The sequence below is a fragment of the Lontra canadensis genome, unplaced genomic scaffold (genome assembly GCF_010015895.1).
Source record: "Lontra canadensis isolate GAN:19392208 unplaced genomic scaffold, GSC_riverotter_1.0 scaffold94, whole genome shotgun sequence".
NCBI classification, from domain to species: domain Eukaryota; kingdom Metazoa; phylum Chordata; class Mammalia; order Carnivora; family Mustelidae; genus Lontra; species Lontra canadensis.
Genome location: NW_022631088.1, coordinates 3,866,870 through 3,883,009, shown reverse-complemented (window position 1 = coordinate 3,883,009; position 16,140 = coordinate 3,866,870). Strand labels below are relative to the sequence as shown.

Genomic DNA, 16,140 nt, shown 5'->3' with positions numbered 1-16,140 from the left:
TGGCTCAGTGGGTTAAGCCGCTGTCTTTGGCTCAGGTCATGATCTCAGGGTCCTGGGATCGAGTCCCGCATCGGGCTCTCTGCTCATCAGGGAGCCTGCTTCCCTCTCTCTCTCTGCCTGCCTCTCTGCCTACTTGTGATCTCTGTCTGTCAAATAAATAATAAAAAAATCTTAAAAAAAAAAAAAAAAAAAAAAGAAGAAGTTACCTCAATCCAGCATCTGGCCTTCAGCTTGGAAGGTCCAGGAACGGCTCTGCTGAGGCAGGGTCCTGAGGCCAGCAGGCTCACAGGGTTTGAACCGACCTGCCTTGGCCTGATTCCCATGAATGCAATGTCACAGCCTGTGGGCCAGGGGCTCAGATTCGTTTGCTATCCTTTCTACTGTCCTTGCCCATGTAGGGTACACGGGAATAATATACCAGGCTGACTCCTGGTGAGCACAAGGAAAGGGCACGGCTGTCTTGGGGACAGTCTCTGGGACAGAGCAGAAGGAGATCTGAAGAGTTAGCTATCCCGTGGCCCCACAGAGCACACCTCTCCCATGGCTGCCCTCTGGCCTGGCCAGGTTCAGGGCCCCACCACCTGACAGGGCAGCCTTCCCTGTGTGCCAAGTCAATAACACCCCTAGGGCCAACTGCTCTTTTCCAGCAAGGTACAAACCAGAAGATAAAAATCCAATCCCACCCCTACTCCCTGTGAGCACACCCGCATCAGGATGACTGGAATTCTGGGTGTGTCTCCGGGACCGTCACCAACACAGCAACTGCGATCTGGGGACAGCTCTTAGCAAATGTGTCTGTTTCTTACTGAGTTCTAGCCTCTGAGTGGGACTCTGTGCTGCTGTCTCAGCAAATCACCGCGTACAGGAAAACTAATACTCGTATTTCATAGGAGAAACCTGTGCCACTTGGAGAGGGTAGGTCACCTGCCCTGAATCTGCTGTCTCTGTGGGAGTCGTGACCCGGCCGCCCTTCCTGATCCTGCGGAGGCCCAGGCTGTCAGGGGCACCCACTGCCCAGCTCCTCTTTCTAGAGCCGCCGCCTCTGATGCTTCGGCTCTGGGAGAACCACACTCCTTGGACGGCTTTCTCCACAGAGGCCCTCGGAGCCACACCGTGTGTCTTGCGGGCGGACTCACCTCTTATGTGTGGCGGCCTCTAGTTCAAAAATATTGAAGTCCCAGTACTCCTCGTTCTCCATGGCCCGCGCGATCCGCGGGGGGACGTCGTGAAGGGAGATGGGTGTGATCACACTGCTGGGCAGCTGCTGAAGGCCTGCATGGGGACGTGGTTTGGGGACAGAGTTAACAGGCTTTACAGGACTTGCTGCTTCGGGGCAGCTGCTTCGTTCCTGCAGTCTGTAGGACATACTGAGAAACTTGTTGCTAATGAGAAGAACTGACTGAAAACCTGACTGGAAAATCTGTTCTCATCATTTCAGTGTCACTATAGTATTAACAGTGCTCCAGAAAGTTAAGAAGTTAAAACTTACTTTTTGTTGAAAGAACATACTCATTCCCGGACAGTCTTCGCAAACCATCCTGATAAAAATCAAGGAGACAAGAAGAGAAGTCATAACTGCTCTTTACTTCTTGAGAACAGTGGGACAGTCGGCTCCCAAGGAGAGCGGAGGGCAGCCTCTCCACCCCGGCGCCCGGAGCTCCCCTGTGGGGACAGGACTCAGTCACCGGACGTCGGGAAAACCGGCTAAGCTCGGGGGCCGCAGAAGCGAGGCGAGCTTAGGCAAGGCCCCAAAGCCCAGCATCACTGGCAGCCCTCAGGTCTCTGCTCCAGCGTCTCCTGGACAACTGGCCTCTACCCTCGAGCCTCCCCCGCCACTTCTTGCCACCCTTCTTACCACCCGGGACATCCACTTCCTCTGGCAAAGTGGATTCTTCTAGGCCTTGCACACTCACCGAGCCCCCTCGCTGCTTCTCAGGCTGAGAGCCCTCACACCACGGCAGGAGCCTCTAGCGCCCTCCCTCGCACCTCTCCTCTCTTCCCCCTCACCCCATGACATGATCGCACTCCACCCCACTCACTTTCATCCCTCACCTACAGGCTGGAGGTGCAGGCAAGACCGTGGTTGGGCATGACCGTCCCTGGAACCACTACACCACAGCTCACTGCCTACAACCTTGTTTTTAAGAAGTCAAGTGAGCTTCAGAAAGCAGACACTGGGAGGAAAGAGGAGTTGGTTTTGGTTTTTTTTGGTGCTAGCGAGGAGGTGAATTTTCCTTCTGACCAAGACAAGAGGTGACGGACAGCAACAGGATGACCGGTTTCCCACAAAGCAGACCACTCTGCGGGATGGGCTGAGGCCTCCAGGACCTCTGAGCGCCCATGGTCCAAAGCACCAAACCTGCACACGATGTTCTGGAAAGACACCAGACCCCACCCCTGGGGCCCTTCACGCGTACGTGGTCTTTCTGTTTCCTCGTTTGGTATGGAACATTTCACATACCTATTTCTTCTGCCCTAGTTTTCAAAAATCTTTAAAATAATGAAGTTTTACTTAATTTCCCCCTAGGGGCCCTAAGCAAACATGGAGAGCCCAGCCCAGCAGACTGTCTAGAATATGCTCCCCCCTTCTCTGCTTCAAGCTGGGGTCTCCCTGGGCGGCAGGCCACAGGTGGGCGAGCAGGGGGGCTCTGGCTGACAGCAGGTTTGGGCCTCAGCTGCGCCCTGCCCACAACGCTCTGCGCAGGCCAGCCAGTACCCAGATGACCCCTGGGAACACAGACAACATCAGGAGGCTCTAGCCAGCAGCCGGCCAACTGTACTTACAGACACTAAGCCCCCAACGAGGTCGTTGGCATGAGGATCGTCATCCTTAGCACCAAACTGCGGTGAGTATAACTCAGTGGTTCTCAGAATTTCCAGCACACGGTCTAAGGCTTCTGTCACAGGCATGGGGCTGCTTTCCTGGGCAGCATTGATAATGTTGATGACCTACACGGTAGAGAAAAGACATGAGTTTCGTAACCTCACAAATAGTGGGAAAGCAACCCGGAGGGGCAGGCTGGACACAGTGCTCAGGCTAACTTGGGACTAGCCTCAGTGTTCATGTCCCACATACCCTCTCCTTAGAGAAGCCCACTCCCTACAACTGGGGGGGCATTATTATGGCTGCGGGCCTGCTTCCTCTCAAGAGAAACCCTCAACCCCGGGAGCAAGGGCCTTCCGTGTGGGCTCGGGGGAAGAGTGGCCACAACTGCCCCACCTTGGTGATGGGCGCCTCGATCGTCATGGAATGTATCCGGGCCATGGAGGAGTGTCGTCTCTGGCTGCCACCTGAGGAGAGACCACATGACGCACAGATCAGGGTACGTATGGCCCAGGCACCTGTGTGTTGACCACTGAGGGCTCTGGGCCCTCCCTGGCTCCCCCCTCCCCCCCAGGCCTCCGCGGGCCCAGCTGCATGATGAAGGGGCGGGACCGGAACTGCGCGTCCAGCACGGCGGCCACCCCATCCCTGCAAGCCCGGGGTTCTGGCAGAACCAACTGTGCTTCCTTCAGTCCTAGGCACTAGGATGCACGTGCCCCCGCCCAGACTGCGCTTCTGATGTCACAGGCCAGAGGAAAAACAGAGGAAACAATCTAGCAAGTCAAGGCCAAACAGTTAGCCTCTTTCTGCATTTATAACAATAAGGCTTTTAATATTGAGCTTGCCACTATCCAGGAGCGAAAAGGTTCTAGAAGACAATGCCACACAGGCTCTTTGTTTCATACGTGGCAGGAGCAATAAAGACAATTTCCCATTAACTGAAATACAGGAGTTTTTGTTTAAATTTCTCAAGGCACCTTTTGGCGCTCTCCGCAGTGACGCTTAATCTACTGGAGATAGGCGGCCAGTCTGAGGCTCTGAGCGCGCTCATGTTCTGTTGCTCCTGTCCAGACACGGCTCCTCCGGGGTAAAGCAAAGGCCGGGCAGTGTCCAGGCAGGAAGAAAACACACACATAGAGTTCTGTGTGTCTGCCTGAAAGGCCCACTGTCAGGCCACATGCTGTTTACCACACGCAGCCCCACAGCCTGATGCGTCAGCCTTGGTTCCCCAAACCGAGGTGTGAGCAGCAGTGGAGAGCACGGTTCGCACACTCGGGGTTCTGAAGTGCTTTCAACCTGGGGACCCACATCACTGCTTACCTCTCATTTTGGTGACCAGCATGTGGTTGCCAGTTTTCTGTTCTACCCGGTAAGGTCATCGAACCAAAAATAAAAACCACTGTTTTGTCGCTACATCATGAAAGGAGCTGTTCTCATTTAAAACCATCATGAAAGGGACATAGGCTTATAAAAATGAAGCAACAGTATGAGTACAGTGAGGAGAACTTCGGGGCACAGTCTGCCCTGACTATGCAGAAAGTCCAAATGAATCTGCAAACGTTGCCCCAACAACTGGTGACCAAGTTTATTGAGGTTACTGGGAACGGCAGCAGTCTAGTAGACAACAGTCAATTCTAGTTCCACACGAGCAACAAACCATTAGAAACGGAAATAGAAAACACCAATGTGAAATCATCAAAACCCACCAATATTTAGGAATATATGTAAGACAAGACATGTAGGATTTACACACTGAAAACGCAAAACACTACTGAGAGAAAATAAAAGCGACCTGAAGGGAGACACAGAAGGCACCCGAGGTTTGAAAGACTCAGTATCACTGAAATTTCCTCTTTCCCTAAATTGATCTACAGATTCGAGACAGTCCCAGATACAACCCCAGGAGGCAGTGAGTGTGTAAACTCACAAGCTGATGCTAACTGTGGAATGGAAACACAGAGGGTCTCGCAAGCCAAGACAACCGTGAGCAACAGGAACTCCTACCGGAGAGGCCACAGCAATCGATGGTGGTATCAGGGCACATGCAGACTGACAGAACAAGGAAAACCGAGGAGTCCAGAAAATGACCACATATTTATAGTCATCTAATTACGATCATGGCACTGCTGCAAAAGATGTTTTTTTTCCCATATGGTGATGGATTTCCATGTGGGGGGAAAATTCATCCTTGATCCCTATGCTCACCAGATATAAGAATTTGAAATGAATCACAGACCTAAGCTGAGAGATAAAACCATAAAGCTTCTACAAGAAAACACGGGAGAATATCTTCATGACCTTGGGCTAGAGGAAGGTTTCTTGAACAGGACACAAAAAAGCACCAGCTAGAATAGAAAATGATAAAATAAGCTTCACTGAAACTAACAACTCCTGTTCACATTAAAGGCCATCAAGAGAGCGAAAAGGCAAACCACGGACTAACAAAATATACTTGTGCTGCACGGAATCCAACAGATCCACGTCTAGAATGAAGAATTCCTACCAACCAGCGAGATAATCCAACTATAAAAACAGGCAAGATACGTGAACAGCACTTCACAAGAGAATGTCAAAATGGTCTGTAAGCGTATGAAAGAGGTACCCCACCTCATTCATCATCAGGAAAGTTAAAATTGAAACCATATCCACCAGAATGGCTGAAACATGAAATGCCGAGATAACCAAGTCTGGTAGGTCTCAGAGCAACGGGACCACGCATACACGTCAGCAGTGGGCAGAACGTGGGACAGCACATCGTGGGGAGACGGCTGCAGCTGCCCAGACGCCCAGCAGTTCCACTTCTAGGCAGGACAGGACCGCCTACAAACCTCCACGCAGCCTTATTCTTACCAGCGCCGAAGTGGGAAGAGAACACGCGCCCGTGAATGAGAAAGGATCAGCAGCAGCCCCTCCCTCCAGCAGAGCTCTGTGGCACAGCAGAAAGGACCAACTCCTGGCCCGTCTGACCACACGGAGGGATCTCAAGAACACTGAGGCAAAGAAGCCAGAGGCTGGGTGTGCAGGCTGAACAACCCCACGTCTCTGAAGCACAAGAAGAGGCCAAGCGGGCTTGTGGCGGGTGCTGGCGACCTGGGGGCTGCTTCGGGGTGGTACAGGCTGTGTGCTTTCTGTATCTGCTTTGGGTGGTGGTTACCCAAGTGTATGGAACTGTCAAAACTCATGGAACCACTTAATACCTGAATTTCACTGTGCAAACGGTAACTCCGTTAAAACGAGTAGTGATTAAAAACCAGAAACATGGGGAGCCTGGGTGGCTCTGTCGGTTGTGTGGCCCACTCTTGATTTTGGCTCAGGTCATGATCTTAGGGTCCTGGGATTGAGCCCCAAGTGGGGCTCTGCCCTCAGCTGCGGAGTCTGCTTGTGGATTCTCTCCTTCTCCCTCTGCCGCCCCCCTGCTCCAGTCCCCTCCCTCTTTGTCTCAAACAAATAATCTTAAAAAAAAAAAAACCAAAAACCCAAAATACTAAAATAAACTGTTTACCTCTTAAAAATACAGAAACAGACCAAGTCATCCCAAGGACGAATATTAAGAAGAACATGGGAGGAAGACTGTTGTGGGTGGGGATGACCCTGTCCCTGCCCCTACTCTGCCCAAGAGCCATGGGGGTGCACAAGTGAGGGCCATAATGAAGAAGGTGGTGGCAGCTACCGCCCCCCTCCCTTGCCAGGCACCCTCATGTAACGGTCACACAGCCCTCCATGGGCAGCATAAAACTGTTCCCATTTCACGGTGAGGAAATGGAAGCACAGAAGTCTACCCCCAAGGTTGCACACAAAGTAGATGACCTTGGAACTGGAATTAAGGTCATTCTGAGGCCAAAGCCCATGCTTTGGCCCCTGACACCACATGGCTCCCCTAGCAGCAGGGTGGGGCCTGTGTTTTCTGAGCCTCAGGACAAACCTGAGGGCACTGGTCTCCAAGGTCGAATCTGAGTTGCTACCTCCCTGGAAAGCTGTGGCTTTTCCCGCGAACGAGCGGACCAACTCCATGTGCTTCCCCATTCCTCTCTGGGTCCAAGACAGCACACGCCCAGCAGGAATATTTGCCTCCACACTGTATTAGTTCAGATCACATATCTATGTAATCTTAAAAAAATTATATTCCAATTAAAAGTTAAATAGTATCTGTTTAGTAAGAGTCTGTCACATGCCCAGAAGTCGCTCACCTCCCCACCAAAAAGTAAGTTTCCAAGGCAAAGTGCCACCCATAATGGAGTATATGAAGAATTTCCAAATGCATTTTGGGTTCCCCACACAATCACAGCAGACACACGGACAGCCTCTGCTGGTAACAGTTTAGAAAATCGACTGTAGGACAGAGGGTAAAATGTGTGTTTTTCTTTATTCCCTAAATCCCATCAAAAGGCTGAGAATGGAGCCCACTGGCAGGGGTCCAAGGAAGGGGAAATGGACACAGGTTGCTAGAGTGTCCCCTCCCCTGTCCTGACCTGCAGGGGGCAGTGACCCAGAGAGGAGACTGGGGACGAATGTCAGGTATTCACGTGTCCAACATTTTCTCCTCTTGTCTTTGTCACCTACCTTCACTTGCTCGAGAAGCAAGAGTTCTGACATCTAGCGAGCTCTTCCTTCTGTCTTTGTGTTTGCCTGACTGATTATCTGTGGAAACAATTACACTATAAATCACCTCTCCAAAAGGATTTTAACAAATTACAAATCTAAAATTTTTCAATAACAAAATTTAGGAATTAGAACACCAATTAAGAAGTCACAAAGTCAACAAAATGCCCAGAGATGAAGATTTTGACCCATGAAGTTTTAAGTGGGGGTGGAAGGGGTGACTTTCTCAAATGTCCCACCTGGTATAGTCATGAACAAAGGCTTTACAGCTTCCAGATTACATCATTATAGAATCCTGTGATGTAAACTGAAAACTCGAAGAGATGAACTCAGGAAAATTTTTCCTATTACACTTCCATATAATTGACTGAAATGGTAAAAAAAAAAAAAAAAAAATTGATTCTCACCCATCCTTACCCAAAGGGGAAATAATTTTTTTTTTTTTACAGCACGTTTTATAAAAATGTCCCAGGGAAGACTGTACCTCTCTTTTCAAGCTATAGGAAACTGTACTATAGGGAGCACTATTTGGGGTCTGCTTCAAATGACAGCTTCTCCCTCTCCCCACTGCCCCTACTTCCTGTGAGCGGTGCCACCAGTTTTCCAGGCTCAAGAGGGGCTTTGACTTTCCCCTTGACCCCGTGCCAGTCAACGACAAGGCAGAGCTGACCTCTCTCCCAGTCCCCTCCTCTGGGCACCTGCTGGGGTACACATGGTGCTGAGCGCCTCCAACCTGTCCCCATTTCACAGACGAGGAAACCGGGAACTGCCCCGCTGAGGAGTGAACACCGAGCTCAACCCTCCCAGCTGCAGGCTGCACCTTCCCTGCCTTCTCCTGGCTGCCTCCCCCGGAGCCCCTGCTCAGCAATAGGATCTGAACAGCCCCCCCATCCCTCCCCCCAGCAAGCAGCGACTTCACTGGTATTTGCTACATTCTCTTCTACGTGGGCACTGACAATGACCTTGTCACTTGTCAAGTCACCTGTCACCTCCTTGATGCTGAAGGACAACCTGACCTATGTATGGTACTAGACACACTGTCTAGTCTTTCTGGAAACTCCGGGTTTGTGTAAGTCCACACTCTCCTGGTTTTCGGTCTCTTTACTCTTCCTCCCTAATTTTCCTGTCTTCAGCCCACCTCCTCATGGTTCCCTCTTCCTTGATCCCGAGGTTCTGTCTTTAGCCCTTCTTGTCTTCCCAGACTACACGTCTCCTCGGGAGATCTCACTTCTTCCTTGAACCAGCTCCTGTGATGCTCTCTCATCCCAGGCTTCTCCTGAGAGCCAGACTCACACCTCAGCCGGCCACCGACCACCAGCCACAGCCCGTCGGACACCCCTTGGCACTTCCGGTGCACTCATCATCGTCCCCCAGATCCGCTTAAGTTGGAAACAAGTCGTAGCCTTCTCCCTTCCTCTCCCTCAACTCCTCAGCAAAATATACGCCTTCAATCTACCCCTGCTCCGTCCCTGTCCTAGCTCAGACACTCGCCATCCTCCTAAGGATTACAATGACAGCCTCCCTCACTGGTCCCGCTGTCCCCAGTGTGATCCTCCTAAACCAAAAATCCGACCAGAGCACGCTCCCAGTGAAGACCGATCAATGGCTCATCATTATTTTGAGGCTACGACTTGAACTCCCCAGTGTGTGCCCGACCCTGGGTACCTGCACCTCCTCTCTCCGGCCACCCAACTATAAACGCTAGTTCGTCTCGCCACCTGCTGTGCCTTGGTACCGACCCCTTACCTCCACCGGGAACGCACCCCTCCCACACTGCCTCCTCCACCGGTGAACGCTCCCTCCTCTCCGAGGTAGCAGTGAAGGTGCGGTGTGGGTACCGTAACCTTTGGGAACGTTCCCCTGATGCCTCCCTGCAGCCCCCAGCATCGCCAGAAGCCCGCTCCTTTCTTGTCTGCCTTCCTCACCAGCTGGGGAGGACACGAGGGCAGAAACAGCCTTCCTTTCCTTCCTTTCTTCCCGAGGGACCGGCTCTGCCTCGCAAGCAGCAGCCGCTCGACAGACACCTGCACCTCCCCGTGCACGGACGGCCCCTGCGCTTGCCGGCTGGCGGTCAAGGACAAGACAGGCCGCTCGTCACGGCCTGCTGCTCACCTCACCTGCTGTAACCTCTCCAGATGCTTACTCCCTAAAACTGGAACACCCCCCACCCCCGCCAGCCAGACACAGAGCCCGGGCTGTCTCCTTCCTGAGCTCCGCCCCCCGCACCCCTCCAGGAGCCGGCTGGGAACATACTAGGGCGCTCCTGCATGCACATCCACTGGGCGCCTCCCCTGTGCTGGGCCCTATGCCAGGCATTAGGGCTGCAAAGACAAATAAGGTCCGGTCCAGGTCCACCATCGGGCTGGGATGCAGGGAAGCCAAGAGCCAAGGTGCAGTAACGGCTCTGAAGGGCGGAAGGAGTCCCGAGGAGAAAAGGCAGGTCCTCCTCTGGGAAGGGGCGGTGAGCAGATGAGGTACGTTTGTAGATGCAGCCAAGCAGAGGAGGAGGCATTTCCAGGAGGAGGAAGCTGCTCGCGCCTACGGAGCAGAGTGTGGCTACGGAGAAGGAAAACGCACCGTGTGCACCAAGGACAGGAATGTGGCAAAAGTGGACGGGGAGAAGCAGGCTTTCGCTTGTACTGAACATTTCAAAGTTACTTCATCTTCCTGCTCTCAACGCCACGCTCAGGTCCCTGCTGGCCGTCGGGGTCCAACAGCACCGTGCAGACCAAGCTCAAGCGGCTGGCATCTGCGGGGGGTAGGGGGCGGCTCTCAGAAGCTGATTTGGGGACCACTGGGGGAAGAATGCAGGGTTCAGAGCCAGGCCGCAAGCCCCAAAGGAGCACGAATCCAGGCCCCTCACCTAGTGAACGCACCCCAAACACCGAGGGCTCGAGGCACCGGGCCGACAAGCGGACAGAAGCCTAAGTAGGCCTCCAGAGACCAGGGCGCGGGCTCAGCACCGCCTGTGACTTCAGCTCTCTGCTTGCGGTCTCCCTTGCCAGGAAGCGCGATCCATCCACACCACCCCATGGCGTGAGCAGGCAAGCCAGGGCCCCATGGAGCAGCCGTGAGGGCAGCAGCGATGTGTGCGAACAGCGGCCACCTTGCTCCCACGGCAGGGGGAGCTCCATCTGGGACACCAGGAGGCCGCGAACCGGTGTCCCGCAGCACTTGCCGGAAACACAGCAGACTTTCAGAGAACTCTCTGCGACCCTTTCAACAGTCCGAGCATTTGGGGAACGCTTGCTCTGCCCTGGGCCCATCGACCCCTGCAAAGCCTGCCGCTGGTCAGCCCTCCTTCCCCCTGGCCTCTCCGCCTCCTCCACCGGAGACAGCCTGCCTGCGCCCAGACGCAGGCTAGACCCCGAGTCCTGCCAGCGGCCGAGGCAGCCTGTGGCCCCGGGCCTGACGCTGGCAGCAGCCCAGAGCACCTGCAAGACACGCTCACGCCCCACGCCATGCTGTGGGGCCACCACCCGTCACCCGACCAGGGGGGCCGTTCCCCGCCCCTCGCCGCAGTCTCTTTGCTACCCTGCCGCTGACCGTGAGACTCGGGGCACACATTTCCCGCCAGCAGAGACTCGCGCTGCCCGGCACACGGAGACTGTGCGCGGAACCCTGGTTGCACGAATGACTTCCACGTCCCCTCACTGTCTGCTACTGCGGGGCTCCCACCCGCAGCGCTCAGTCACCTTGCCACCACCCTCGCCAGGAGTACTGTGCCCCAAGGCTCTGGCCTCTTCGAAGCCATCGCACATCTCCATGGGGCCGTTCCATGCACCCCAGTGGACCAAGCTGAAACCTAACTCGCTTAGCTCTCCCCGCACAAACCCGCTCTTTCTCCCACACTTCTCAGTTCCATTCATGTCACGCAGTGGCCAAGTCAGAAGTTGTGGGGACCTTCTCTAGTGTTCTCCCTTCATCCGTCGTACTACAGGTTATCCTGAAGTACCTCGGCAGGTCTGTCTCTCTGCCTTTTTTCTCCACACCATCACCATGACTATCTTTCCTAGAAGGGTCCCCTTTTCATGTACCTATTTAGGGAGACTCCTCGGCCCTCCTCTGCTTACAGGATGCAATCCAAGCTGGCCTGACCCAGCCTTGCCTGTCCTGACGGCTTTGTGCGTGCAGCTCGTCCCTCCAGGAATGCTCTTCCTGTCCTTGGGCTGACCCCTCTCTCTGTCCTAGACACGGGCTCAACCACTATGTCATCACTGCTGGGAATTGCCCCCCAATTCACCCCTGCTGCAGTACAAAGTACAGTCCATTCAAATTACTGCTTCCGTCCGCCCAACAGCAAACTCCACGTTCATCTCCGTGTGCCTAAAGCCAGGCTCCAGGCTCGGTCCAGACCATCTCCAGGTTTACAAACTAGACGGTGCCACATTTAGTGTCTTCGCTGAGACATGGTATCATGTAAAAACAATACATAGGCCAGGAAAAAGGGGCCATGAGCTGGGAATGTATCAGTTTCCTGGACACCCAGGATCTGAACCCCCTTTCCCATGACTCCCACTACAGAAGGGGGACGGCGAGAGACTCCCTTACTCCATTCAGTGTCAGCAACATGGCAGCAAGTGACCTAGGCCGGCCAAAGGACTGCTTCTACCGGAGTCCGGAGGACAGCAGGTGGGACAGGAGAGCAGGGCTGGGAGGGAACCACTCTGCCACGGTGCCGGAGGCAACATGGCGCCTGGACGCCAGCAGAGCCTCAATGGCGCATCATGGTGCTCGGCGGCAAGCTTTTCACAGCAGGGAGGGTCGCCCAGCGTCCTGCCATTCCTGCTCTTCTTCTCAGACTGATTCTTAAGCTTTTTTGTCTAATGTGGGAGTCACCAATTTCCTTCCAGTAACTCTTTTTCTGCTTTAGAAGTGCTTATTCTGTGTGGAACCAGGGGTGCTGGCTGGTCCACGGTCTACGGCAGCGTCACTGCCTTCCCAAGGCAAGACATTCGGAAGTCTTTGGGACATCAAGGCGTGTACACTGCTGGGGGTGGGAGACCGGACAGCCACCCAGCTCCTCAGGGTGTGATGGGGAAGACTCCAAAGTAGGCACTGACCAGTGACGTGACAGAACGGCCCAGCATGCAGGCAGTCGGGGAGTCTCCCCTTGTGTAACACCAAGGACTGTGTCACTGACTCTGCCTTCTGGTCCCTGCTCTGCCGTTTCCTGCCTGCCCAACAGAAGTGGCATTCTACCCTTCTGACCCTCAGTTTCTCTCTCTGTAATAAGGGGGTGTTAATAACAGCTAGGCCTACTTCACTGGGCTCTTCTGAGGGAGGGGGAAAAAATTCCAAGTCAAGGCACCCCGTGACCTTGCAGTGTAAGAGTCACTGTCCTGGAAGAGGCCTACGATCATGGCAGCCTCCATCCTGGTGCCTGCAGCCCTGCAGTTTGGCATCTGCCCTCACTCCCCTCCTGACCCTGCACTTCTGTGGGTCCTAAGTGTGTTCTGGGATGTAGAAGTCAAGGTGCCTCTCTGCCTCTGTACCCCTCCCTCCGTCTCTGTGTGCTCCAAGCTTCCCCGTTCTCCCCTGCCCCAACCTTGGTAACTCCCTCCAGGTCCGCACTCCCTCTCTGAACACTTACTCCCCCGCTCCTGTCCTCTTCTTCCCCACGCCTGCCCCCCTCCACCACCACCTAGTCACTTCCACACCTGAGACACTTGCAATTGCTTTGCTGGCCAGAATTTACATCTCTGGTCCCCACCTCTCTGGAGAACCCAGGAGCAAGGGTGCCGGTACACAACAGAAAGTGGTAGAAAGAGCACAAACCCGGGACCTCAGGAGAACACTTTCCACATCCATCCTGCCCAGCCCTGGGGCCATGCGCTCTATCTCCAGACCCACAAGCTGCCGCTCCCACGACTCCTTCCTGCCTTCCTCCCTCTGGTCCCACCACCATCATGTGACCTCTGCCCTTTCCCTCCCAGTATCAGCTTCTTATGCTGTGGCCAGTGCCTTCTCCCCTCCAACCTGTGGCACGCTGGTATTCCTGTCTCTGCTCCATACTTGTTCTAAGAGGCTCTTAGAGCTCAGATGCCATCACACTAGCCCCTGCTCAAAATTCCTCAGACCCCCACTGCCTACAGAAGAAAATCCTCTTCTCCGACCTGGCATCCAGGGATCCCTCATGACCCCAACTCCCCTTTCCATGCTGACCCGTGAAAATTTGGTCCCATTCTTTCTCGAACATGCTCTGACCTTTCCCTCTTCTAGGACTGTTTTTATTTCTGGGATGCTTTTCCTTTCGCACCCCTCTCCTTATTTGAGTCTACGTCCCCTCACTGGAGTTTTCCCCTCCTCCTCTGGGTCACCACGGCACCACTAGCCTTTTCCCACCCACAACTCAGCACTTCTCATCATTGCTCTGTCCCCTGACTATCGACAGGTCTCTCCTCTTTCCCCGTGAAAGCCCTGCCTGGCTCTGGAGGGAGCTGGCCGTCAGGATTCCAGTGCCAGCTCTACCATGTCCTAGATGGACTATCCTTGGGCAAATCATTAAGCCCAAAGGGAACTTCATCCACAAAATGTCTACCCCACTGGTTCACTGCAAGGCTTCAATTAAATACGCTGACATTTAAGCGCTTAGCAGGGGTTTTGTGCACAGTAAACGCTCAGAAAAACACAAGGGGCGCAGTCCTGGAATGAATGAATGAATGAATGCTCTGGTGTGCAGAACAGCTAAGGGGCAGACGCTCCTACAGGGGAGCTGGGTGACCCCAGCGCCACCCGGCCCCGGCAGGCGGCTGTCAAACCGCCTCAGGTGTGACACACAGCCTTGGAGTGGAGCTGCGGGAGCTCAGCCCCGTCACAGCCCGGCCCCTCACTGGGGACCGCCGGAGGAGGAAGGGGGCTTGCTGAGGCCCCGGCATATGCTGGGGCACATTCCAGGCCAGCGAAAAACAGGTGCGGGAACACGACATGGGGATGAGCGGGTGGTATCCGAGGCACGACAGGGGACAGGTCTGAGATGAGACAAGTCTGACAGGGTCCAGCGACCTCCCCCTCAGCCAGAGGGGCTCTTGTCAGGAGACGAAGATGTCCCTGCTCGAGGGCCGTCTGTGGTCTGACGCCCAACACTGTGGCCTTGTACAGTGCAGGGAGGCCCTCAAGTCACTATTCACTGCCACTCTTCACCTAAGTTTGTGCATCTGAGGGGACCAGTTCTCTCCCCACGGGCTGAGACCCTCCCCAGGACACGTGTCAGAACGCCCACAAGTCTCAGGCCCTTTGGCTCAGAAACCAGCCTGGGGAGTTAGGGAGAGACCCAGTGCCGCGGTGCCAGGAAGCCACAGTCCCCCGGGCACGAGGACAGCTCGGCAGAGTAAGGGTCTGCTGTTATCTGTTTCACAAGCCTGAGGACCCCTAAGAACGAACGTGGAGCACCATACCTGTATGAGGGTCAGACTGAACACATTCAGTTATTTTCTCAGCCTAAAAGTGAATGTAGAAGCCGTTAGTTCTGAACGTCTAGGCACGCGATCGGGGGTCTTGCTGGGCACCCCTGCGGCCCCGAGGGCTCCCCTTACATACCTTATTGCTGCCATTGCACACTCTGATAATGGACACATAGTGTCTAATTTTTCTGCAAGTAGAAAACAAGGCATTATTTCTCTCCTGGCTCTCTAGTCTGACGGGTATGCAGCGGATTTGTATTATGAAAGAGCATCTCGTTCACAACCACAAAATGCTCTGAGGGGAACATTTCTATTGTTTGTGGCCAAGGCCACCAATAAACAGTCCAGAGTCTACAAGCATCCTCTGGAGTCTGTGCAGAGAAGAAGTGGGCTCTTCAGTAAAAACGACACAATTCACCCAAGTCTTCACAACATGCAATAAAAAACACCGGTGTTTTAAACAATGGACTACAATATTAACCAACTAAAAGCCTTTAAATCCTTGGCACGTTTTCATCCTCACAGCCCTTTGTATGGCTGTTTGGCCTCAGGTTCCAGTGAGCCCTGAGCTCACAGCCATCGGGGCAGCGCCACAGGCCGCACGGAGCTCACTAACTGGGGTCTACAGCCAAGCACTGTGGACTGGACTCCTCACTTACTTACTGGGCCTGCCACCTTTCCACTTCTCCCCCTGGAGTGTCAAACCCCTCTCCTAAACACAAAAAAATTTGGAGGACAAAAAAAGGCCAAGATCAGAACACAGAGCCCACACAGACCCACCTCCCTGAGGCAGTCGCCAACGGGCAGCACAGCCAGGTGACCAGGCACGGGAGCCCAGCAGTCTAGCACGGCGGCCCTGGGCCAGAAGCCTCTGCGGTCAGCCTGGCAGTCTGCTGGACCCTGGGCCAGAAACCTCCTGCCTCAGGCCTCAGTTTCCTCATCTGGAAATTGGAGATGATCACGGACGCCACAGCGGGTGCCAGGGAAGGCACAAAATGATGTCTCCCAGGCACTGAGAACCGGCCCACAGAGGGATGGGCTCGAGAAACCTCAGGAGCTGCTGTTGCCGCCATGACCACATCTCATCTGTGTTTTCTTTCCCTCATTCCCTGGACAGAGATCACAAACTAGGTATGATTCTGCGGTTTGATTTTTGTGTTTATCTTAAGCATTTTCCCTTACCATTTAATTTTCTATGATCGTCATTTCTAGTGGCTGCATTTTAACTGTTGGGTGTCCTACAATTCGTATTCATAACTTCCCACTGTCCATATTAAGATAGATTCTGAGACAAACCATAGGAAATTTTTAGGC

At 54.0% G+C, this 16,140-nt stretch overlaps 1 protein-coding gene across 2 annotated transcripts in view; it reads right to left on the bottom strand.

The window, feature by feature from the left end:
- The window catches only part of PDE8A (phosphodiesterase 8A), a 145,515-nt gene that overhangs the window by 25,229 nt on the left and 104,146 nt on the right, over nucleotides 1-16,140 (bottom strand). For both annotated transcript variants that reach the window (XM_032836978.1, XM_032836979.1), the window contains exons 10-16: nucleotides 14,963-15,014; nucleotides 14,821-14,863; nucleotides 7,385-7,462; nucleotides 3,221-3,291; nucleotides 2,785-2,949; nucleotides 1,490-1,538; nucleotides 1,137-1,272 (exon numbers count right to left, since the gene is read on the bottom strand). In XM_032836978.1, coding sequence (XP_032692869.1) covers nucleotides 1,137-1,272; nucleotides 1,490-1,538; nucleotides 2,785-2,949; nucleotides 3,221-3,291; nucleotides 7,385-7,462; nucleotides 14,821-14,863; nucleotides 14,963-15,014 — 594 coding nt within the window. The remainder of the gene's footprint in view (nucleotides 1-1,136; nucleotides 1,273-1,489; nucleotides 1,539-2,784; nucleotides 2,950-3,220; nucleotides 3,292-7,384; nucleotides 7,463-14,820; nucleotides 14,864-14,962; nucleotides 15,015-16,140) is intronic.